Source organism: Lissotriton helveticus, chromosome 7 (genome assembly GCF_964261635.1).
Source record: "Lissotriton helveticus chromosome 7, aLisHel1.1, whole genome shotgun sequence".
NCBI lineage: Eukaryota > Metazoa > Chordata > Amphibia > Caudata > Salamandridae > Lissotriton > Lissotriton helveticus.
Window position 1 is genome coordinate 575,512,734 of NC_136068.1, and position 25,490 is coordinate 575,538,223.

General features: G+C 51.8%; 1 protein-coding gene across 8 annotated transcripts in view; it reads right to left on the reverse strand.

Annotated features, from left to right (window-relative positions):
- LOC144768773 (uncharacterized) overlaps nt 1-25,490 on the reverse strand; it is a 9,320,023-nt gene that overhangs the window by 2,018,040 nt on the left and 7,276,493 nt on the right. For all 8 annotated transcript variants that reach the window (XM_078652700.1, XM_078652694.1, XM_078652695.1 and 5 more), the window contains one exon: nt 3,204-3,314. In XM_078652700.1, the coding sequence (XP_078508826.1) occupies nt 3,204-3,314 (111 nt within the window). The remainder of the gene's footprint in view (nt 1-3,203; nt 3,315-25,490) is intronic.

Consider the following 25,490-nt stretch of genomic DNA (forward strand, 5'->3'; position numbering starts at 1 on the left):
CCCTTCCTGGCTTGTTTGCACCATGGTGGTACTTTCGCTTCTCCTGGGCCCCCTTCCCCTGGTTGTTCAGGGGAGACATTTGTTTCAGTCCCTCTGGGTGTTCCCTTGGGGCTTGGCTCTGGATGCCGGGCCTCCTCTGGCTTGCCGGGGAATCTTGTGCTCTTTCGCTGTCTATCCTGATCGTCTTCTGCTGATTTGGGGGTTTCGGCTCCATTGGCTTGGTTGGAGGCATGGCTGGTTGTGTGCTCTTGCCTGCGTTTTCTTCTTTCTTGTGGGCTCCCTTTTGCTTCTGTTGGGTGCTGCTTTTGGTGTGGTGCCCCTGGCATTGGTGGGTGTCCGGAAGGCCGGGTTGTTTGCTATGGTATTCTCCACTTTGTCTAGGAATGGGACAAGGACAGGAGGGACCAGGGGTAATGCCCTATTACTTCCCGGTAATCTGCATTACTCCTGGTCCCGCTGTCCTTGTCCCATTCCTTACGCCCCTCCCTCCCGAGCAGCCGGTCTTCCGGTTGTTGGCTTGGTGTTTTCAGGCTTCATGCTGGGCTGGTCCCACTTATATACTCCCAGTGGGAGGGGGTGGGTTAGGTATCCCAGCATGCTCCTGTTCTTTTTTTCCTTTGCGGGGATGGCCATCTCCACTTTGTATAGGAATGGGACGAGGACAACGGGATCAGGAGTAATGAAGATTACCGGTAAGTAATAGAGAATTCCTCCCTCCGAAGTCCAAAGCTTTCCCTACTGTTGCCCAGACTGAAGTGGGAATAGTAAATGTTATCTCTTTGAAGTCCAAACTTTCCTGCTGTTGGACAGGCTGAAGTAGGAATAATAAATTTAACCCCACAGGAGTCTAAGACTTTCACTACTGTAGTACAGACTGGAGTGGTAATAGTAAATGTTACGCCTCCAAAGTCCAATGCTTTCCCTACTGTTGTATAGCGTGAAGTGGAAATAGCAAATTTGACCTCTCCGCAGTCCAAAGCTTTCCCTACAGTTGTACACACTGGAGTGAGAATAGCAAATTTAATTCCTCCAAAGTCCAATGCTTTCTCCACTTTTTATAGTATTTTTAGTATATGTGTTGTTTGGGGTTTTAAATGTGTAATACCTAATTTATTGTCTAAATTAATTAATGCATTTTTGATTTGGAATTGTTTAAATTTTGGATGGTCTTGTTGTTACACTATATATATGTTATATGTATATTTATGAAGACACAAACACATATATACATGTATATATGTGTTTGTATTTTTATACAATTATATATATTATTAACACCTTCAAGTCTCATGACGAGCTCAGCTCGTCATGAGCCATGGTGCTCGTGTGCTCATGACGAGCTGAGCTCGTCATGAACGTTAGAACGCTCGCATGCTGGGCAAATTTCCATGCTGTGCGAGCTTTCTAAAGGAACCCCCCCCCTCCACCCCCCAGCACAGCAGGGGATTTGCCCAGCCGCGAAGGGGTTAATTATTGGTGGGCTTTATTTAACTAGCATCAGATTAAATATATATATTAAAATATTTATTTTACTACTTTAAACTCTGTTCATATTACAAAATGTATATTCTTGTATAATTTTTGATGATCTTAGTGTCATCGAAATTTTTCCTCCGACATTTTTGTACTAATCAATATATGTATAGGAACACTGCATTTAGTAAACCATATTTTTTGACAGGATATTTGTGTCAAACGATAGTGTTTACCTGGATATTGTGTCAATGATCCCTCCGAGTGGAAGACAGTTAATGGCTGAAGTGCCCTGACCCATTGCCCCATTCTTTATCCTATGGGTACTCGCAACATTTTTCCCAGGGCCCAAAATGTTTTGCCTTCAGTGAGATCGAGGACTGCTCTGATGACATCAGGGTGGCGGTCTGGGCAATGGCATAGGATGGTTTTAGGGGTAGCGCAGCGTTACATCTACTGGCTGATTAGCACAATGTGAAACCTGAAAACCCTGGATAAATCCTGGGTTAGCTACTTAACCAAATTGGGTGATCTATGCAATGCATTTAGTTAACTGGCCATCCTTTTTCTTCATTATCACATGTAAGAGGACTTAGGAATAGATTACTTCAGGGTGTGCGCGGTACAAAACATCCTCCTGTTCTTCATTCAGTAAACTGTAATGTTGTTCATACATAATAGCAAACCAGTCCACCCAAAGGGTGCACCTAACACCTGACTTGCCTCTTAGCTCACTATTGGCATTGTTGTCAGGGTGGGTAGAAGAATAAATGTTTCTAAATTCATGTTTGAAAACTATCACCTAAAAACACAAACTCCATAATGCAATTTCAAAAAATAAAACGGATTGATATGATGTACTAAGGTGAAATGATCCTTTATGTTTATGAAATGCACTCTTTGAATTTTGTAGAGACTATCATATTTTTAAACGTTTGCTGCAAGCTGTTAATGTTAAACGGCGCAGGACACCCTAGTTACTTCCTTTCTTTATCTTCAATTAACCGTTACATAACTGTTTGCCGTTTATTTCACATAATGTTTATGTTAGTGCTGAGTCGAGTAAACAGCAGTGTAGTGCAGCGGTTGACCGGGTAAAGGGGTGGGGGGGGGGTTAAGGCTTTGCATATGAAGATCAGGAGGGCCACGTGTTGCCCCTGGGCCCTATGTGGCAGACAGAAGTAAAATGTGAATGACACTAACAGAGAGCAATAGATAAAGAGAGATGGGAGAAAGCTTGAGAGCCCTTATTTGTGTGTTTGTGCGTGTGTGTGTGTGTGTGTGTACATATTTTTGATTTTGATTTAGAAAACATGAGGATGCCAAGAACTCTAAAGCTTTCTCTACACCAGACCTGAAAATGATATGGAAACTGATGCCTCCTACATCCTCCCTGATTTAAATTATTTTCAACATTGAAAACATATGATTGCAATGTGTTCCAGGGTCCCTCGCTTGTGCAGAGATGTTTTGTTGAATAATGGAGCCACGAGAAGAACATCTATGTGTGCCAGAGATTCCAGTAAAATAGCCAAGTATTGCACTAAATGTCAGGATAGTTGCCTGTCTAAACACATCCTTCCCTTAAGAAAGACAACTTGCAAACGAGAAGAGAACACATAAAGAGCTTAAAATACGTGCACATTGTGTAGGTCAGGGAAGATTCAATTTGCGATGCCCACTTAACTCATCCACTTATTATATTTTGATTTGAATGTCAAAAATCCCACCTCTCTGTCGCTTTTCGGGTCCGATTCAACAGCGGAATCCATTGTCTTTGTTGTATCTTCCTTCTCCCTCTTTCCAACGTCATCATCCTTGTTCGGATGAAGATTAAATGTCTGGAATAATGAGTTAATAAATAAGACCTGTGTTGCTTACTCCAGGCAGTTAGGACACTATACATACTATACTACTTGTTTGTTTCATTTCAGGTAAATGCTGCATGCTAAAACTAGGACAATCCTGTGGAGACTCATTCTCGAGGCCTTCTTTGAAAAGTGAATCCAGAGATTATCTCACAGTGAGGTGTGACAAACGTTTACAGTGCAAAATAAGTAACTACTTTCATTCTACTTTTGTGGATATAAGGGAAACAATTGTCTCTTGAGAACTAGATGACATTTGTCTTGAACATCCTTTAAACTACGAAACATATGGCTTACAGAAAAGCCTCCTAACTAAGAGGTCTATTAGTATGGCGGGCAGATCGCCACCGCCTAAACGGTGGTGGCGATCAGGCAGAAAAGGGGTATAATATGGTGACAGTGTCTGTAAGACACTGCCATCCATATTATAATGCAGGCGGGGATGTGCGTTTCCATGGCGGCGCCATGGAATGGCAAGCGGTGTCTGCCCGTTGCGGGCCCCCAGGGTGTTGGGGGGTGGGGGGTGCACATAGGGGTACCTATGGTACCCTCTGCATTTGCCTGCACAACATGGCAGGCACCGCGCGGTGCCTGTCACATTGTGCATGCAAATGCACAACATGCCTATTTAACATTGTGGCGGGTGCTGAATACAGCACCGCCCGACACAATGTTAAATATACAGGATGCGACTGCCATGGTGGCGGTCGCATCCTGATAGGCACAGCGGGACTGCTGCACCTCTTGCGGTCGGTTCCGTTGACCGTTACTACGGCCCGCCATCGTAATTGACCCCTTAAATCTGAACAAAATATGGAGATCCTAATTACATGGGAAAAATCATCTTGAAGGCGTGTTCAAGACCACTGGATAATAAAGAGAAATAGGACATATGTCTGCACCTGGAGAGAAGAAGAATAAGTGTGGAAAGATAAGAATAAGGTAGAAAACAAAAGAGTGCATACCAGAGGCATCACACAAACTAGACCCACAGGCAAAAAGGAGGAAGGTAACAGCGACTACAAAACCTGATGAAAAAACAGAATGCATACAGAGAGGAAGGAACATAAGCAAAGCTCTAATAGGGACGAAAAAGAAACCAAGTAAGAGAATGGAAAATTAAACCAGTAATAAAGTAGAAATTATGAATGGATGAAATAAAAAGAGAAGGAGGAGGAGAAACTTAAAGTTGAAGAGGAGACAGCGCAAAAAAATGGGAAAACCAGAGTTAGAGATTTGAAATGAGGGAAGAGAAAGATAGTTGTACATTAGAAAATCACTAGTAAAAATGTCTTGTGACAGAAATTTGTCTTCTACATATCATTTACAAAAATATCGTCTGATTGACAGCAGATTTTCTATTATTAACAATGGGGCAATATTTCAGTCAACGATATTTATGGCACAATATATTTGTCCTATGACATTTTGGTTACGCTCACCTTGTTCTATATAAAGAGCATCTGCCTCTGGGCCTAATTATGAGTTTGGTGGTCCGAGGACCGCCAAACTCATGGTAGCGCAGTGGTGTCGGTCTGGCCACTGCTTCACCCGTGGTCTGACCAACAGATTACAGCTTGGGCAGTCAGACCGCCATGGCACTGCTGCAATAACAAGGGAACAGAGATCCCTATTGGGGGTGCAGTGGTCAGAGGTCCCCAATATGCTTAGTAGTGCCCTGCAGCACTGGCAAGCATATTACAACTTTCCTCAACGCCAGCGGTTATATGGAGGTTCTTACTGCATGAAACTGCAGGCGGTGAGGAAAGTTGTTTCCCCGGTGCATGAGGGTTCATGCATGTTACGCCTTCCTGTGTGCATGCACCCCAGTTCCTGCACGGCATGGACTGCAGAGTCCATGGCGTGCAGGAACTGTCTTTGGTGCTCCCATTGCAGTGCTCATTTTCAGAGGCAAACACGAGAAAACCCGTAGTCTGGCGCACAGTGTTTACACTATTTTGGCAGTGTGGGAGCATGGTGGCAGCATGGTGGACCCACTCCCACACAGTCAAAGTTGTAATTGGGCCCTCTATGAAACTAGCATAAACACCTTCCATATTTGCAGGGGCTCATTTGGGACGATGGAGGAGTTCAGTTTCATTTCTACTGAAGCTCTAGCAAGTACCAAATTGAGGCGGAAAAAATCTCTACAAGAGCTTGCTTGGGTCCCTGCATGAGCCCAGGTGATTCCTTGCAGTTCAGTTTGGGGCCCTAAGGAACTCAGCTAGCTCCTGCATGAACCTGATTGAGCTAATTCAGGAATCTAGATTGGACTCTTTCAAAGGATTTCAATTGGTACCTTAAAAGAGCTCAGCTAGATCCGTGCAGAAGCTCAGATGGACTCCTGGATCAAATCCATTTTCCTTTGTGAACGTTGATAAAAAAATGTTTAAGATCAGGCAGTGGGCTGCTTTTAAGAAAAAAAGATTGCTTTATTTGAAAGCAATCACAGACATGGTGTTCTGCTGACTCCAGCAGGCCTCCATCCCTGTGATGCAGCCAATCATAGCAGGTCACAATGTATGACCTACCTCATTAATATTCAATGATGTATGTCTATTTACAACCCACTACGAATCGCTCATTATTGAAATAAGGGTTAAATATAACTTTATTACATTAGTAATAGCAATCACCATATAGCTATTCACAAAACATTCTTATTACTAATGATAGTACATCTGACCCTCAGTGATTTGTGGAGAATCACAGGACGTTGAACCGATGCTGGAACTAAAACCTGGTTCCCCAGTTTCACAGCCAGCAGCTCAGTCCATTAGGCCACATCTCCTCCCTTTCACCCCATTTCCTTTCCCCGCAGGAAGGCTAGCTGAGGCCCAAGCATTTATTTTGTCTGTGAGTCTGTTAGACAGTATTGGCGTTAGAATGGTGAATTCACGATTACGTCATATCAAGCAGCTACTCTCACAGGCCATTCAAATGCAGCATTGCAGTGCAGGACCTCACTGTGCTCATCTGTCTCATATTTTCTCTTTGACTTATTTTGGTAGCGTTGGACAAGGGCACTATAGCAGGGATACACATGCGGTGTCATTTTCTCCTAAGCACAGCCAAAGACTGCCAGATGCTGACCTCTCACAGTCTATCTCCCAAAAGACCCTTGTGTACCTCTTGCCCTTTGCATTTGATGTCTGGACATACAATAAGACTGAAGAGGTGTATCAGAATGACACTGAGTAGTAACAACAACTGGTACTTCTCCCACCAAAGCTTTCTATTGCAACAACATGGTGTTCTCCAGATCCCTCTGTCCTTGTGTGTTCTACCTCTTGATTACCCCTTACCATCTCTGCAAGTGACAGTTGGTGGTTGTAAAACCTTGAGCCGAAGGCAAAAGGACGCCTGCTCAAAATCTAATACACACATTTCAAATGGTCAATTTAAATGCATACTGTCTGCAGTTGAGGGACCTTGACCCTCAAGCTCACCGACTCACTTTTAATGGTACCCACCCTATCTTCTAGTACCCTATGTCAACTCCAAACCGGTAGGTGTAGTCCGATGGGTTAACATGCCTGTTTCTGAGTCATGGTCCAGGTGACGCCCCACTTTTCAATGTCCACATGTAGAGTGAATTTTAAAAGTGATTTCAAAGCTTAAGCTTGGTGTTGGGAGACAAGAGTTGAGGTTTCATTCTTTCTCTTTAACTTTACATTTCTGCTCAGGTCGCTGTTCCTTCACATGTGCTACAGTGCATTTGTTTTTGCATTGCTCATAGGTCGTCACCTGGACCTCAGCACTGTTTATCCCGTCCTTTGTCCCTGTAGTTACTCTGTCCACAGGCCACGAGAAGCCTCTAGCAGTAGTCTGTAGGCTGTATTCAGATTAAGCCCTCACAAAATAAATCAAAAACAAAATACTGACAAAGGCAGTAGTGGCTACTGTGAAGGCAAACTTTGGGAGCAGCACGAAGAGGCAGCGCAGGGGGCAGCGCATGGAAAAAAATTGGGAAAAAAAGATATTACTTACCTGCTGACTGCAACCCTGGTGGTCTTCTGCTCAGTGGCAGCTCCTGTATTATGGCGGAGGAGCGTCGCCCCACATGCTGCCAGCGCAGCAGCCACATAAATGAATAAAATGATAAGAAATGAGCACTTTACTTACCTTCGGTAACAATGTTTCTGTAAGAGACAATAATAGTTATAGATTCCTTACCTTAGAATTACCCCCAGGCATCAGACAGTATTTGGAGAAGTTTTTTCATAGCAGTACCCCTGTGCCTCAGTAGGTGGCATCGGCCGACTTCGCGTTCGTCGCCGGCATCGTGGATGCAGGGATGATATTGTGGTGTCTAATTAGATGACGCCTGTGTGCGCTGATGTCAGTTCTAACACGGCTTTCCACGCCAGAAGCGCAGAGCCATGCAAGACACTGACTCCTGGTGCACATAACTAGGACCCTGTAAGGGACTCCCTGACCCTTGAAGTCAGTTCGCAGAATTGGGAGGATGGGTGGGGCAGTAAGGAATCTATAAAGACTAATATCTTTTACAGATAGATCGTTACCGAAGGTAAGTAACTTGTTCCTCTGAAAGAGACCGCAATTATAGATTCCTTACCTTAGAATAGATACCCCAGCAATGCCAACCCCAGAGTTGGCTATGTGAATTAAGTTCAAGCCAGGAAGTCCTGGAGAAAAGAACGTCCGAAAAAGCCGTCTCTCCGAACTTGGCTGTCCAGGCAATAACGTTTCGTGAAATTGTGCAGGGATGCCCATGTGGCTGCCTGGCAGATGTCGACCAACGGAACTCCTCGTCCCAAAGCAGTAGTGGCTTCCGTTGCCCTGGTAGAGTGGGCGCGCAGTCCTACTAGAGGTTCCTTTTTTGCCAAAGAATAACAAATTCTGATGCATAAGACAACCCGTAGAGTTGTGGTTCCCAAACTGTGCGCTGCGGCGCCCTGGTGCGCCGTTATCAGGAGCCAGGGGCGCCGCGGGCATGATGTGGGAAAGGAGAAGTGTGAAAGTCACACTAAGAATGTGTCATTGCCGCCCCCTCACCTCCAAGATTAATAGGTTGCTCTGCCCCTAGTGTCTGCCTTTCTGAAGCAGAGCAACACGGCGACGTGGGAGGTGTGGAGGGGGGTGCACAAACAGCGCGCACAGGACTCGGCTACAGACATAACTGTGAGGCCCGTCTGCCAATGAAGATCCAGGCACTTCTTACTCAAAGGCAAAAGATGATGCCCATAATCCCGCATTTTGGCTCCTGGCAGTTCTAACCATTTAAAAAGGCAATCAACTCTTTTAGCTGCTGATGAGCTGTGAAAGAGATGCCGGTCAGTGGCAGAAAGGAAGGTGTTGCAGCACAGGAGGGGGTCATGCTCCTTGTGGAGTCACGAGCACCTTTGGTTATTTAGATGCAAATAGCATTGAAAGAGTAAATGAAACTCATTTTTTCATTTTTTTCCCCTCAATTTTTATATAGAACAAACTCAACCCAAACATATTGGAGTGCTTTACATGAGCACTAATGACATTTCATAAGGAGTGAGTGCAGGGTCAGGGGCCTGGTGGAGAGTGTTGGGTGGGTGGGTGCGGGGTCAGGGGCCTGGTGGAGAGCGTTGGGTGGGTGGGTGCAGGGTGGGGGTCCTGGTGGAGAGCTTTGGGTGGGTGGGTGCGGAGTCAGGGGCCTGGTGGAGAGAGTTGGGTGGGTGGGTGCAGGGTGGGGGGCCTGGTGGAGAGCGTTGGGTGGGTGGGTGCAGGGTCGGGGGTCTGGTGGAGAGCATTGGGTGGGTGGGTGCGGGGTCAGGGGCCTGGTGGAGAGCTTTGGGTGGGTGGGTGGGTGCAGGGTGGGGGGCCTGGTGGAGAGCATTGGGTGGGTGGGTGCGGGGTCAGGGGCCTGGTGGAGAGCGTTGGGTGGGTGGGTGCAGGGTGGGGACCTGGTGGAGAGCGTAGGGTGGGTGCAGGGTCAGGGGCCTGGTGGAGAGCGTTGGGTGGGTGGGTGCGGTGTCAGGGGCCTGGTGGAGAGCGTTGGGTGGGTGGGTGCGGGGTCAGGGGCCTGGTGGAGAGTGTTGGGTGGGTGGGTGCAGGGTGGGGTGCCTGGTAGAGAGCATTGGGTGGGTGCAGGTTCAGGGGCCTGGTGGAGAGCATTGGGTGCGTGCAGGGTGAGAGGCCTGGTGGAGAGCGTTGGGTGGGCGCCTTATGCCTTGATGCAGCCGCACTCTGCCAGCTTCTGTCTTTGCCTCACTCCTCGTTGAGGGGTCGTCACTCGTGACTGCTGCATGTTGGAGAGTGTGAGGGGAGAAGGGTGCAATGCAAAGGGGAGAAGGGTGCAAGACAGAGGGGAGAAGGGTGCAAGGCAGAGGGGAGAAGGGTGCAAGGCAGAGGGGAGAAGGGTGCAAGGCAGAGGGGAGAAGGGTGCAAGGCAGAGGGGAGAAGGGTGTGAGGCAGAGGGGAGAAGGGTGCAAGGCAGAGGGGAGAAGGGTGCAAGGCAGAGGGGAGAAGGGTGCTAGGCAGAGAGAAGGGTGCAAGGCAGAGGGGAGAAGGGTGCAAGGCAGAGGGGAGAAGGGTGCTAGGCAGAGAGAGGGTGCAAGGCAGAGGGGAGAAGGGAGCAAGGCAGAGGGGAGAAGGGTGCAAGGCAGAGGGGAGAAGGGTGCAAGGCAGAGAGAAGGGTGCAAGGCAGGGTGAAGGATGCAAGGCAGAGGGGAGAAGGGTGCAAGGCAGAGAAAAGAAGGGTGCAAGGCAGTGGGGAGAATGGTGCGAGGCAGAGGGGAGAAGGGTGCAAGGCAGAGGGGAGAAGGGTGCAAGGCAGAGGGGAGAAGGGTGCAAGGCAGAGGGGAGAAGGGTGCTAGGCAGAGAGAAGGGTGCAAGGCAGAGGGGAGACGGGTGCACGGCAGAGGGGAGAAGGGTGCAAGGCAGAGGGGAGAAGGTTGCAAGGCAGAGGGGAGAAGGGTGCTAGGCAGAGAGAAGGGTGCAAGGCAGAGGGGAGAAGGGTGCAAGGCAGAGGGGAGAAGGGTGCAAGGCAGAGGGGAGAATGGTGCAATGCAGAGGGGTGCTAGGCAGAGAGAAGGGTGCAAGGCAGGGTGAAGGGTGCAAGGCAGAGGGGAGAAGGGTGCAAGGCAGAGAAAAGAAGGGTGCAAGGCAGAGGGGAGAAGGGTGCAAGGCAGAGGGGAGAAGGGTGCAAGGCAGAGGGGAGAAGGGTGCAAGGCAGAGGGGAGAAGGGTGCAAGGCAGAGGGGAGAAGGGTGCAAGGCAGAGAGAAGGGTGCAAGGCAGGGTGAAGGATGCAAGGCAGAGGGGAGAAGGGTGCAAGGCAGAGAAAAGAAGGGTGCAAGGCAGTGGGGAGAATGGTGCGAGGCAGAGGGGAGAAGGGTGCAAGGCAGAGGGGAGAAGGGTGCAAGGCAGAGGGGAGAAGGGTGCAAGGCAGAGGGGAGAAGGGTGCTAGGCAGAGAGAAGGGTGCAAGGCAGAGGGGAGACGGGTGCAAGGCAGAGGGGAGAAGGGTGCAAGGCAGAGGGGAGAAGGTTGCAAGGCAGAGGGGAGAAGGGTGCTAGGCAGAGAGAAGGGTGCAAGGCAGAGGGGAGAAGGGTGCAAGGCAGAGGGGAGAAGGGTGCAAGGCAGAGGGGAGAATGGTGCAATGCAGAGGGGTGCTAGGCAGAGAGAAGGGTGCAAGGCAGGGTGAAGGGTGCAAGGCAGAGGGGAGAAGGGTGCAAGGCAGAGAAAAGAAGGGTGCAAGGCAGAGGGGAGAAGGGTGCAAGGCAGAGGGGAGAAGGGTGCAAGGCAGAGGGGAGAAGGGTGCAAGGCAGAGGGGAGAATGGTGCAAGGCAGAGGGGAGAAGGGTGCTAGGCAGAGAGAAGGGTGCAAGGCAGAGGGGAGAAGGGTGCAAGGCAGAGGGGAGAAGGGTGCAATGCAGAGGGGATAAGGGTGCAAGGCTGAGGTGAAGTAGAGTACAAGGGGAAGGGGGAGAAGGGTGCAAGGTGGAGGGGGAAAGAGTGCAGGGGGGATGGTGATGAAGTTAATAATTTGCCCCCCCCACGAAAAAATTTCTGCGGATACCCATGATCAGAGCCCACCTCAGGTAAACTTCTTGTAGCGCCACAGAGCTCCTTGAGCCTTTCTCTAGCCTGGTTACTTTTAGTGGGAGTGCTTTGTACTACTCTATGTATGCATTGAGATGTACTTTATAAGATCTTTGTGATTGCAAATAAAGTTTTATGACAGTGATGGCTACTCTCTGAATCCTTCATCATGTCTAGGCTTGATTCTTCATATAGACCAGTGGTTCCCAAAGGGTGCGCCGCAGCACCCCGGTGCGTGGGTAAAAAAATGGTGGGGAGCCACGGCCAACTGCCAATTAGGTCAAGGGAGCCACGGGTCTAAAAAGTTTGGGAACCACTGCCATAGAGAGATGGTACATTTGTGCACTGCCTGACATCTTGGCACCCACATAACCCACGAAGAGTTGACCGTCCACCCGGAAGTCTTTAGTGCGGTCAAGGTAGACAGACAGCACACGTTTTGGGTCCATACGGTGGAGTCTCTCCTCCTCTTTGTAAAGGTGTGGAGGCGGGAGGAAGGTGGGCAATGTGATAGTCTGACCTATGTGGAAAGAGGTAACCTATTTGGGAAGAAAAGAGGGCCTAGTATGGAGGACTACTTTGTCCGGATGGACAGTAAGAAAGAGAGGTCTGGAAGATAAGGCTTGAAGCTCACTCACCCTGCGAGCAGAGGTGATGGCAAGCAAAAAAGTGGTCTTCAAAGTAAGAGACGAAGAGGACAATTATGTAGTGGCTCAAAGGGAGCACACATAAGATAAGTGAAGGCAAGATTCAAGGCCCACTGGGGCATTACGGAAGGAGGAAAGAGATGAGTAATGCTCTTCAGAAATCTGTTAACAATAGGGGACTTGAAAAGAGAAGGCTGATAATGAAGGCAAAGAAAGGCCAAAATGGCCAAAAGATAGCATATAAGACTCCCCAGAGCAGAGCCTCTGAAAGAGGGGCAAAAAGGGGAACTACAGCCTTTGCTGTGCAACATGCCACAAATTTGTGCCATCTACAGGTGTATACCGTTTTAGTTGAGGAATGCCAGGCTGCCAAGATGACATTACAGACTTCGGGAGGAAGGTCAAAAACTGTCAACTGTTGCCGCTCAATCTCCACACAAGGAGATGGAGACTGGAAAGGTTTGGGTGGAGGACCGTCCCCTGCTGCTGCAACAAAAAATACTCCCAAAGAGGCAGTCTGATTGGAGGATTGATGGCCATGCTCAAGTGCTCTGGGTACAATACTCTTCTTGTCCAGTCCGGAGGCACAAGAATGACTTCGGCTCAGTCACGCTTGATCTTCTTCAGGACTCTGTGTAGAAGTGGTGCAGGCGGAAAGGCGTACAGGAAGCCGCAATTCTACTCGTGACGAAGGCGGGGTCGAGCGAGTGCCGCATTGGAAACTCCAATGCACAGAACTGCTGACATTGCGTGTTGTCTTTGTTGGCGAATAGATCTAACCAAGGCACGCCCTACTGCTGAAACAGACCTTGCACAATCTCCGACTGAAGACACCATCTGTGATCCATCATGCGCTGGCGGCTGAGTTTCTCGGCCCGGGCATTCAGGGAACCTGCCAGGTGTTGAACCACCAGGGATATGCCCTTGTCCAAAGGTGAAGAGCCTCTTGACATAGGGTCCACAACCTCACCCTGCCGTGTTTGTTGCAATACCACATGGTGGTGGTGTTATCTGTGAACACCTGCACTACTTTTCTTTTGACAGAGGGAAGGAATGCCTTCAGTGCAAGATGAATCTCCCAAACCTCCAGAAGGTTGAAGTGGAGCCCGGACTCCGCCGGAAACCAGAGGCCTCTGATCTCCAGCTCCATCATGTGGCCGCCCCATCCCAGAGGTGATGCATGGGTCACTACTGTGAACTCTGGTTGGGGAAGGGAAACGACTCTGCCGCAGACCCAATCCCGGTTTGTGAGCCACCATTGCAACTGACTTGCAGTCTCCTCCGAGTTCTGGATGACATCGGAAAGATTTCCCTGATGCTGCGCCCACAGGAACTTCAGGTCCCACTGCAGAGCCCGCAAATGCCATCTGGCATGATCCATCAGCAGGATGCAGGAGGCCATGATGCCCAGCAGCCTCAGGGTCATTCTCACCGAAATTCGGGATAGAGGGTAAAACATCGGTGGCATAGCCCGAATATCCCGGACTCGCTGCTCGGGAAGATAGACCCGAAACTGCGCTGTGTCCAGCACCTCTCCTATGAAAAGGAGATTCTAAGAGGGAATCAGATGTGACTTTGCCAGTACCACCCCAGTGAATGCAGGAGGTTTAGTCTGGAGGTGGGTGACGACAGCCTCCGGTGAGCTCGCCTTCCACAGCCAATCGTGGAGATAGGGGAAGACTGGAACCACTGATCTGAGCAGATGAGGTGCGACCACGGCCATCACTTTCGTGAACACCCAAGGGGTGCTGGTAAGGCCAAAGGGGAGCACGGTAAACTGAAAATGTTTGTGGCCTACCGTGAACAGTAGCTAAGGCCAGTGGGCAGGCAAGGCAGGGATGTGAAAATAAGAGTCATGCAATCCAACGCTACCATCAAGCCTCCAGGGTTGAGGGCAGACAAGACCTGAGCCAAGGTTAACATCTTAAACTTCTCCTTCCAGAGGAAGCAGTTGACGTCCCTGAGGTCTAAGATAGGACGCAGGCCTTTGTCCTTCTTGGGTACCAGAAAGTAGTGGGAATAGCAACCATGACATACTTCTGGCGCAGGGACCCGTTTAACAGCTCCCTTGGCCAAGAGAGACGTAATTTCCTGGTGAAGAAGGACCAAATGATCATCTGATGCACAAGTTACTACTTGTGTAACGATATATCTGTAAGAGACATTAGTTAGTATTAGATTCCTTACCTTAGAATATCCCCAGGCGTCAGACTGTATCCGGAAACTTTTGCGTAGCAGCACCCTTGCGCGTCGGTAGGCGTCGTCTGCGGCTCCACGTCCGTCGTCGGCGTCGTGGGACGCCGTGATGACGTCGTCGGAGTACTTAGACGCCGCCTCCGCGTGCTGACGTCAGTTCTTAGACACAGCTTTTCCGCGCCAGAAACGCAGAGCCATGTTAAAAACCAACACTGGTGCCATTGAAACTAGGGCCCTGAAAGGGGGTAACCCTAACCCTAGATATCGGTTCGCAGAACGGGGAGGATGGGTGGGTCGGTAAGGAATCTAATACATTACTAACTAATGTCTCTTACAGATATATCATTACACAAGTAGTAACTTGTGCATCTGAAAGAGACACGTTAGTATTAGATTCCTTACCTTAGAATAGATACCCCAGCAATACCAACCCCGGTGGTGGGTCTGCGAACCAATAATCACACCAGAAAGTCCTGGAGGACAGAACGGCCAAAGAAGCCTTCCCTCCGGACTTGGCTGTCCAGGCAGTAGTGTCTTGCAAACGTGTGCAGTGATGCCCACGTAGCTGCCTGACAGATGCCTTGTACGGGCACCCCCCGGCCCAGGGCAGTTGTAGTCGCCGTGGCTCAGGTGGAATGAGCCCGTAATCCAACAGGGGGCTCCTTTCTAGCCAAGGAGTAGCATGCCTGGATACACAAGATGATCCACCGGGAGATGGTCCTCTTGTGCACTGCTTTCCCCTTCTTAGCGCCCACGTAACCAACAAAGAGTTGGTCATCCACCCGGAACTGGCGTGTGCGATCCAAGTAAAATGAGAGCGCACGTTTTGGGTCCAGACGGTGGAGCCGCTCTTCCTCTTTAGAGGGATGCGGTGGCGGGAAGTAGGTTGGCAAGGTGATAGACTGCCCGATGTGGAAGGTCGTGACAACCTTGGGCAGGAAAGATGGCTTAGTACGCAACACCACTTGGTCCGGATGGACAGAAAGGAAAGGTGGAGTACAAGTAAGGGCCTGGAGCTCACTCACTCTACTGGCAGAGGTGATAGCAACCAGGAAAGCAGTCTTCAGAGTTAGAAGGCGGAGAGGACAGTTGTGAAGTGGCTCAAAAGGAGCGCACATCAGAAACGTAAGAACCAGGTTCAAGTCCCACTGAGGCATCACAAACGGAACAGGAGGGAATGTGTGTGTGATGCCTTTTAGAAATCTATTTACAATAGGGGACATGAAAAAAGAATGTGGATCAGGCAGCCTCAGAAAGGCTGAAAGGGCAGAAAGGTAGCCCTTGATAGTGCCCAGAGCAGAGCCTTGCTGGGCAAAAGAGAGAAGGAAGAGAAGAACCTCAGAAAGAGGGGCAGCAAGAGGATCCACAGCCTTTGCTGTGCACCATGCCACAAATCTGTTCCACCTGCAGGTGTATACCGACTTTGTGGAGGGACGCCTGGCTGCCAGAATGACGTTACAGACTTCAGGAGGCAAGTCAAATGGCCTCAACTGTCGCCGCTCAATCTCCAAGTACAGAGGTGGAGACTGGACAGGTTCGGGTGGAGGACCATCCCCTGCTGCTGCGACAGAAGGTCCTCCTGAAGAGGCAGACGAACCGGGGGATCGACTGACATACTGAGTAGCTCTGGATACCAGTACCTTCGAGCCCAGTCCGGAGCCACAAGGATGACTTGGGCCCGGTCGCGCTTGATCTTCTTCAGCACTCTGGGCAGAAGTGGTATAGGCGGAAAGGCGTACAGTAGACCGCAGCTCCACTCGCGACGAAAAGCGTCTCCGAGCGAGTGCTGCCTTGGAAATTCCAACACGCAGAACTGATGACATTGCGCGTTCTCTTCGGTGGCGAATAGATCTAACCAAGGCTCTCCCCATTGCTGAAAGAGGCCTTGCGCCACGTCCGAGTTCAGATGCCATTCGTGATCCATCATGCACCGACGGCAGAGCTCGTCCGCCCTGGCGTTCAGAGAACCTGCCAGGTGTTGAGCCACCAGGGTCACGCCCTGGCGTTCCAGTCATTGCCAGAGGCGTAGAGCCTCCTGGCAAAGGGTCCACGACCCCACCCCGCCCTGTTTGTTGCAGTACCACATGGCGGTGGTGTTGTCCATGAACACCTGCACTACACTCCCCCGGACAGAGGGGAGGAATGCTTTCAGTGCTAGACGAATCACCCGTAACTCCAACAGGTTGATGTGGAGCCGGGCCTTCGCCGGAGACAAGAGGCCTCTGATCTCCACCTCTCCCATGTGGCCTCCCCAGCCCTGGAGGGACGCATCCGTGACAACTAAGTTCTCCGGTTGGGGAAGGGAGAGGGATCTGCCGCTGACCCAATCGCGGTCCGTGAGCCACCACTGCAGCTGTCTCGCAGTGCCCTCCGAGATCAGGACGTGGTCGGACAGGTTGCCCTGATACTGGGCCCACTGAAACTTCAGGTCCCACTGTAGAGCCCGCATCTGCCACCTGGCGTGATGCACCAGCAGGATGCAGGAGGCCATCAGCCCCAGAAGCCGCAGCGTCAACCTGACCGAGACCCGGGATAACGGCTGAAAGATGGGAATCAGAGCCTGAATATCCCGGACCCGCTGTTCGGGTGGATAAACCCGAAACCGCGCCGAGTCGAGAACGGCTCCGATGAAAAGGAGCTTCTGAGAGGGGTACAGGTGTGACTTTGGCACATTGTTGGAGAACCCCAGCCGGTGCAGGAGATCTGCCGTAGTCTGAAGGTGGCTGACGACTGTCTGGGGCGAGCCTGCCTTCAACAACCAGTCGTCGAGGTAGGGGAAGACTGAAACCCCTAACCTGCGCAGATGAGCTGCGACCACCGCCATCACCTTTGTGAACACCCGTGGGGCGCTGGTAAGGCCGAAGGAGAGCACGGTGTACTGAAAGTGCTCGTGGCCAACCGTGAACCGCAGGTAGCGCCGGTGGGCCGGCAGGACGGGGATGTGGAAATAAGCGTCCTGCAAGTCCAACGCTACCATCCAGTCTCCTGGGTCCAGGGCAGCTAGGACCTGAGCCAGTGTCAGCATCTTGAACTTCTTCTTCCGGAGGAAGCCGTTGACGTTCCTTAGGTCCAAGATAGGGCGTAGGCCCCCTTTGCCCTTCTTGGGCACCAGAAAGTAGTGGGAGTAGCAACCACACCCTACTTCTGGCCCAGGAACGCGCTCGATGGCCCCCTTGGCCAAGAGGGCCATAACTTCCTCCTGCAGAAGTCGCAGATGATCCCCCGATACACGGTGGTTCTGCGGTGGCATGGCTGGAGGAGTCGCCTCGAAGGGGAGGGAGTAGCCCCTTCGGACGATCTGCAGCACCCAGCTGTCCGAAGTGACGGTGCGCCAGTGGAGGTGGTGATGGCGAACCCTGCCCCCCACTGGCGTCACATGGGCCTGAAAGCACGGACTAGGAGGGTTTTGAGGCGGATGCTACAGGGGAAGGTGTGGACTGACCTCGCCGTTGTCCCCGACCGCCGGGACGGCGGTTCCAACGGCCGCCACTGCGTTGGGAATTACCCTGCGGAGTTTGGCTGGTGGCACGTGTGGGTACACCCCTTCCGTGGCCACGAAAGGAATGAAAGGCAGCCGATTGCTGGCGCGGGGCCGAGAGGCCCAAGGAGTTGGCCGTAGCCCTGGAGTCCTTAAAGCGCTCGAGCGCATGGTCTGCCTTGTCACCAAAGAGGCAACGGCCATCAAACGGCATGTCCATCAAGGTGTTCTGGACATCGGCCGAAAAGTTGGCGTACCTCAACCAGGCGTGACGTCTGACTGCCACCATCGTTGCCGTCGCTCTACCCAGTGAGTCGTGGTATCCAGCCCACACCGTATAGAATATTTGGCTGCATCACGGCCCTCCACAAGGGTTTGGCCGAGTTTGGCCCGTACCTCCAACGGACACTCTGGCAGCACTTCCGCAACCGTATCCCACAGAGAGTGGGTGTAGCGGCCCAAGAGGCATGCGGTGTTGGAAGACCGCAGTCCCAGACTAAGGGACGAGAAGATCTTTTTGCCGTACTGCTCGTACCTCTTGGATTCCCTGTCCGGCGGTGCCAACGGGAATGCGGTCTGGGAATTGGAGGCCTGGATGACCAGGCTCTCGGGGGTAGGATGGGTGGACAGGAAACATGGGTCGCCCGGTGCTGGGCGGTGGCGTCTGGCCACGTTCCTATCTACAGGCGAACCCGTAGCGGGCTTGGACCAAGTGCCCAGAAGAACGTCGGTCAAGGCCTCATTAAAGGGCAGCAGAGGCTCGGCCGAGCTTGACTGTGGTTTAAGGACCTCAGTGAGGAGATTAGTCCTCACGGCAGCGACGGGGAGCTCAAGGCCCAAGGCCTTGGCAGCCCTCATTAACACCACACTGTAGGTTTCCCCCTCCTCCGAAGCCACGGTAGGAGTGGAGACAAAACCAGTGTCTGGAGAGGTGTCCAGGCCACTGGCCTCCCCAAGGTCTCCTGCCCAGTCCTCATGAGACTGACACTCTCAGGTCAGAGGGTCCTCCGACCCCTCCCAATCCCCTTCATCACCCATCTCCTGAAACTCAGGGTTCTCAACTAATGGGGCCTGCTCATAGAAGTGAAACTCCCCAAACGACGTCTGGAGTGGCGCCCATCGGGGCCGTCCCGACGTCGGAACAGGAATTAAAGGGGCATCGGAGACGGCGCCGCCCGAGGACGGCGCCGGAGGCGACACCTGATGGTCCGACGCCGGGAGGTCGTAAGGTCCACCGGCGACGATCCAGATCCCGAAGAAGGTCTAGCGGCGTCCCTCGGCGCCGGGCCCGAAGGCGCCGGCGGCGCCGGAACCGCTGTACCCTGCGGTGCCGGGCCCGAAGGCGCCAGTAGCGCCGGGCCCGAAGGCACCGGCGGCATCGGGATAGCGGGAACCTGCGGCGCCGGGCCCGAAGGCGTCGGCGGCGTCGGGGCCGAAGCACCCAATGGCATCGGGGCCGAAACCCCCGACCCGCTAGAGGCCCCAGACGGGTCCGCTGGGCCCGAAGGCGCCGCGGAGCCCGTCAGAGGAGAGAGTTTCCTCATTGCCATGAGGAAGCGCTCGATCTCCTCCGGCGTCGCGTTGAGCCCAAGGACAGGAGGGTGTGGAGCTGAACGCGGCGCCCGCGACTCCGACGGAGCCGCGTGGGCGGTGTCACCCGAACCCACGGCCGCATCGCGTGAGCGTCGGGGGGAGTCCGCAGAGCGGTGACGCCTCTTGGACTTCTTGTGCTTCTTACCTGACGACGACTTCGACCCGGAGGAGTGCGGCCTACTCTCGGAGCTGTGGTGGCTCCGAGCCTGCGACCTGTCCCTCGACCTCCCGTGGGACCGAGACCTCTCGCGGCGCGGGATCGACTGCCGGAGCTCGAGTCGCCTGCGGGACTGCTCCCGCCTGGCTTTCGAAGAGAGGGCCCGGCAGTCGGAGCAGGCCTTGTCGTCTTGATCGACGCCTAGACAAGTTAAACACAGGTGGTGAGGATCCGTGACCGACATCGTGCGGTCGCAATCCTCGCAGTGCTTAAAGCCGGGCATCCCTACGGCACCAATCGGAGTCGAAAGACTTCGAGAAATGATAAAAAAAAACGATCAAAAAGTTAGTCAAAAATTGACTAGGGTTACTGCTTTTTCCAGATCTGCGCTTGCTGGCGCGGAAAAAGAAGAACTGACGTCAGCATGCGGAGGCGGCGTCTAAGTACTCCGACGACATCATCACGGCGCCCACGACGCTGACGACGGACGCGGAGCCGCAGACGACGCCTACCGACGCGCAAGGGTACTGCTACGCAAAAGTTTCCGGATCCAGTCTGACGCCTGGGGATATTCTAAGGTAAGGAATCTAATACTAACGTGTCTCTTTCAGATATACGATGTAGTGTAGGTGGCATGGAGGGAGAGGGAAGTCTCGAAGGGGAGGGAGTAGCCCCTTCGGACTATTTGCCAAACCCACATGTTGGACGTGATGATGCGCCAGTGGGGGAGGTGAGTGCCGATCCTGCCGCCCACTGGCAACTGGTGGCCCTGGAAGGTCAGAATAGGAAGGCTTGGAGGCTTCTGCAGGGGGGGCATTGGTGGACCGGCCCGCCCGCTGGCCCCCAAACCCATGACGCTGGGTCCAACGTCCCTGGCCACACAGAGGCTGGGTAGTTTGTGCAGGACTGTGGCTCTGGGCAGAATGTGGTGAGGTACCCCTTCCATAGCCACAAAACGGGCAAAAGGCAGACTTCATTGGGCAAGAGGTGGTAGCGAAGCCCAAGGATTAAGAGTCCTTGAAATGCTCCAGCATGTTATCCGCCTTGTCACCAAACCAATGAAGGCCATCAAAAGTCATGTCCAAAAGAGTTGATTGGACATCCCCAGAGAAGCCAAAGGACCTCAGCCAGTCGTGGCATCTCAGGGCGACTGACTTTGAAATCATTCTACCCAGCGAGGCGGCGGTATCCAGCCCAAACCACTTCACTGCGCCTCGACACTCTGCAACAGCGTGGGTGAGAATGGCCTGGGCCTCCTCCGGACACTGTAGCAGAACTTGCGCAACCGTGTCCCATACACTGTTTGTGTAACGGCCCAAGAGACATGCGGTGTTCACCGACCGCAGTCCTAAGCTGGTAGAAGAAAACATCTTCTTCCCAAGTTGGTCCAGCTTCTTGCATTCCCTATCTGGGGGAGCTGTAGGGAATGCACCTTTAGAGGTTGAGGCTTGGCCCACCAAGCTCTCAGGGGTAGGGTGCTAGGAGAGGAAAAGTGGGTCACCCGGGACTGGGCGGTAGCATCAGGCAATCATCCTGTACACAGGAGCCCCTGTGCTGACTTGGACCAAGCGCCCAAAAGGATGTCTATGAGGGCCTCATTAAAAGGCAGCAGGGGCTCCAAAGAGGCTGCTGCTGGCTGAAGCACCTCAGTCCTGACTACCACCATAGAAAGCTCAAGGCCCAGGTCCTCAGCAGCCCTAAGCAAAACCAAGGCATAGTAGGCTCCCTCCTCCGTAGCCACGGTAGGAGGAGAAAGCATACCAAGGTCTGGGGAGGTAACCAGACCACGGGCATCACCCAACTCCTGTCTCCAGTCCTGCTCTTCAAATTGGTCTGCAAGAGGGTAAACAGGCCTCTCCAAGTCCTCCTCGCCCTCCACTGGCTGCCACTCACGGCAGTAGGGAACACCAGGGATGAACAGTGGGACAAAAGTACCCCCCGGCGCCAGTACCGACGTCCGTCGATCTCGGTCCGCACCGTGTCCAAGTCGGGCTTGAGGCTGGGGTGACGCCGGCTGGGGGGCACAGCCGGCATCGGGGGTGTCCCCAAGGGAATCAGCACAGGGGAAGGTACCCTGAGATCGACCAGCACTGATCCGTAACCAGGCCTGGATCCATGGGGGCTCTGCGGCGCCAAGGCCTGAGCTGCCAGCATCGATGGCCTAGAGCCCCCGGCCTAGTCCGCAGGGCCCGAAGGTGAACCATCGACATCGGTGTGAGAAGCTGGCCTGGCATATGCTGTCCACTATTCTAGTGGGCACCTTGCACCAGTCCAAACGACCCTTATTGATGGCAGGTTTAAAGTCAACCTTTATAGAAAACTATCCTAGTGGTAGCTATGGAGAGCAGCCTTCAGGCTAAGTCTTGAAGGGATGTAAAGCAGCTTGTTTTACCAGTCTATAATCTCATGAATGATCAAATGAAAGGAGAACCACAGGAGGTATATATAAAATATATATGTATTTATTCTAAACACACCCTCTAGTCTCTTTATGAGGCTAGAGGTAAAAGTACAATGCAATTACTTAAGTAGCACACAGTAAATCAGCACAGTATACGTTTTGCCCCAGGGGCCTCACAAACCATATACTAAGAAAGTGGTATAAGAACCACGAGGGACATATAAACAAGGTCTAGGGCCTGTAGAACCGCTGGGGCAACCAGGAACCACCCAAGGTAGGGACGCAGGGGACCCACGGGGACGCGTGCAGTGTCTAAACACAGCCGCGAATCACCATTGACTTCTATGGAGAACGTTGCGAGTAGATTTTTAAAGAATAAGGACACTTAGGAGTGGACTAGGAACAAACCCCTTCAGTACTGGACAGTTCGAGAGTCAAGACCCATGGGAGCACCAAAGTACTCGTGTTACCTCACCCAGGGAAGCCATGTGCATAGGTGACTTTTCGTGTTGGGTTTCGTCATCATTTCCTATGGAGAGCTGCAAAGAAATGCTGCAGGAGACCAGAGGAAGAGTGTCCAGGTGGATCAAAAGGTGGATTGAAGATCTGCAGAACCTGAAAGCAGAGGGGACAGAGTCTGGGTGACTTGCCAGTGACCAGAGAGGCAACAAGAAGATGCCAGACGATGTCAGGTGATTTCAGGTGATGTAGGTGAAGCTTGACTCTTCTGCCACGAGGACCAGGAGGCGTTGATGACACCCAGGAGCTGGATTCAAGCTGTCCCACATGGGATGGCGAGTGCTGCAGTGTCGGTATCCAGATTGGACACAACAAGCCTTGGCAACACCAACACACGCAGAATAGAAAGATTGGCTTCGGTGCAAACCAGAAAGGTCTGAGCGACTCACTCTTTGGAGGGGAGTCAGGGCACATCTGGAGCAACCAGGAAAGCCCAAGAAACAAAGGAGATTCCTTCGTGGGGACCCACCAGTCGATGGACCAATGATCAGAAAGGGTCCTCAAGCAGAAATGCAGGAAGTGAGTCCACGGAACACTTTTGGAGTGTAGGCCCACAAGCTTTGGAGCAAAACATGCTCAGGGCTTGGACTACAAGTAGCCCAATGCACAACTTCAGGAAAGCTCGGGAAGTTGATGCAATAGCAAATGTGCTGGATGTCCAGGAGTTCCAGTCAAACGTCTCTCGTGATGGCCACAGGTCTCAGCTTTGCTGGGATCTCGTGTCGGCCTCGGAGATGTCTGGAAGTCAGTGTCCTGTGTCACAGATTCTTCAGGATCTGGCGGGAGCCTCGAAAATGCAGACTGGCAAGATGCTTCTTTGGTGCCTGTTTGAACAGGGGAGTCACTCCTTGACCCCAAAGGAGATTTCTTTAGTCTTCTAGTCGACATAGAACGTCGGAGGTCCAAGATATATGTTGCAGAGTTTCGTCCAGGGTAATCTAAAGTCCTAGGGACTGGGTTCATATACTTACACCAAGGTTAGGGGATGGACTAACTCTAAGGTCCCTCCTATGGGAGGACCTAGGAAGGGGGTGGGTATACCCCTTTCCATTTGTCCAGTTTCACGCCAGAGCTGGGGCTGAGTGCCCCCGCAACCAGTTTGAGCTGAGAAATGCACGGGGACACCTTGTGTGCCCCAGGACCTGTCTGAAAAGCATTCACTGAATGCACCCACCCTGCCCCAATACACTAAAGCCTGTCTGGGGAGGAGGTTACACCTCCCTGGACAGGAAACCTATTGTCCAGGCCTCCCCTGCCGGAGTTTCATCCAGCAGGAGGTCAGACTCGTGTCTGTGGCAGCAGCATCCATTTTGTGATGCTGGGGCTCTTTAAAACTATTACAGGGTAAGTAAGTTTGTACATGTCTTCTAGAAGGATGGAATTCTACCCCTGCCTCCAGAACTGGTGGTGGGTACGATTCATAAGTGTTTGACACCAAACACGGCATGTTTTGGTGCAGCCATTCCAAAGTCAGCATTTACAGCGAGTTTATAATGCACTTAAGAGTATATGGTCTGGCTGTATCATAGAACAGCTATAAGAAAGGGATTCCGAAAGCTGCAGAAGGGCTCAGATCATGTTTGGGCACTCTCTTACACAAAACCAAGCACTTTGCCTTCAGGATTGTCAATGCCTGCCATAGGAGTGACTTATAGGTTTACATGTGTCTATATATTATAGGTAGATGTAGAAATACTATATCTAAGACCACGTTAAAAGTTTGAGGTTTTCACCCTTAATCTGTTTTAGCCATACGAGGGGCTTATGGTCAGTCTGAATAGTGAAGTGAGTGCCGAACAAGTATGGCCTGAGCTTCTTCAGAGCCCAAACCACAGCAAAGGCCTCCCTCTCAATAGCTGACCAACGTTTATCTCTAAAGGTCAGCCTTTTGCTAATAAAAGCTACTGGCTGGTCCTGACCTTCATCATTCAATTGTGACAGCACAGCCCCTACCCCCAACTCAGATGTATCTGCTTGGACAATTAATTCTCTGGAGTAGTTAGGACTTTGCAGAATTGGTGCAGTGCACAAGGCCTGCTTCAGGACATCAAATGCCTTTTGACAGCTGACTGTTCACTGAACTTTCTTAGGCATTCTTTTAGAAGTTAAGTCATTCAGGGGTGTCACAATGGATCCATACTCCTTGACAAATCTTCTGTAGTACCTAGTCAGTCCCAAGAAAGCTCTGACCTGAGTCTGGGTAGTTTGAGCAACCCCGTCCATGATGGTCTGCATTCTGCTCTGCAATGGTTGAACCTGGGTTCCACCTACATTGTGGCACAGGTATACAACCTGACTCTGCCCTATCTGGCACTTGGTACCCTAGATAGTTAGGCCTGCTTTTTGCAGGGCCTCCAAAACATCTCTCAGGTGGACCAGGTGTTCCTTCCAGGTGGAGCTAAAGACAGCATATCATCAAGATTAGCTGCACAGTAGTTAGGACTGTATTCACCAAACTTTGAAAAGTGGCAGGTGCATTCTTCAGACCAAAGGGCATTACCACAAATTGATAATGTCCACTAGGGGTTGAGAATGCTGTTTCTGGCTTTTCATCATCAGCTAGTTTGATCTGCCAGTAGCCAGCTGTTAGATCAAATGTGCTGAGAAAGTTGGCTGCGGCCAAAGTGTCTATAAGCTCATCTGCTCTTGGAATTGGATGGGCATCAGTCCTAGTGACTACATTGAAACCTCTGTAGTCAACACAAAACCTCATCTCTCTCTTACCACCCTGGGTGTGAGGTTTTTGTACAAAGACCACTAGACTAGCCCAAGGGCTATCTGAGGGTTCAATAACTCCCAGTTCCAACATTGTCTGGACTCCTCCTGATACAGTCCCTGGCATGATCAGACTGCCTGTAATTCTTACTCTTAACAGGCAGACTGTCCCCAGTGTCCACTTCATGAGTGCACCAGTTAGTCTGACTTGGGGTCAGTGAAAACATATGTCTGGACTGTTGGAGAACTTATCTGCAATCAGTTTGCTGCTGATCAGTGAGTCTGCCTGCCAAGGCTACTCCATCAACTGATCCATCATCAGGGTTCTGAGAGAGCAGGTCTGGGAGGGGGTCACTCTCTTTCTCCTGTCCTTCATCAGTAGCCATGAGCAAGCCCATGTCTGCCCTG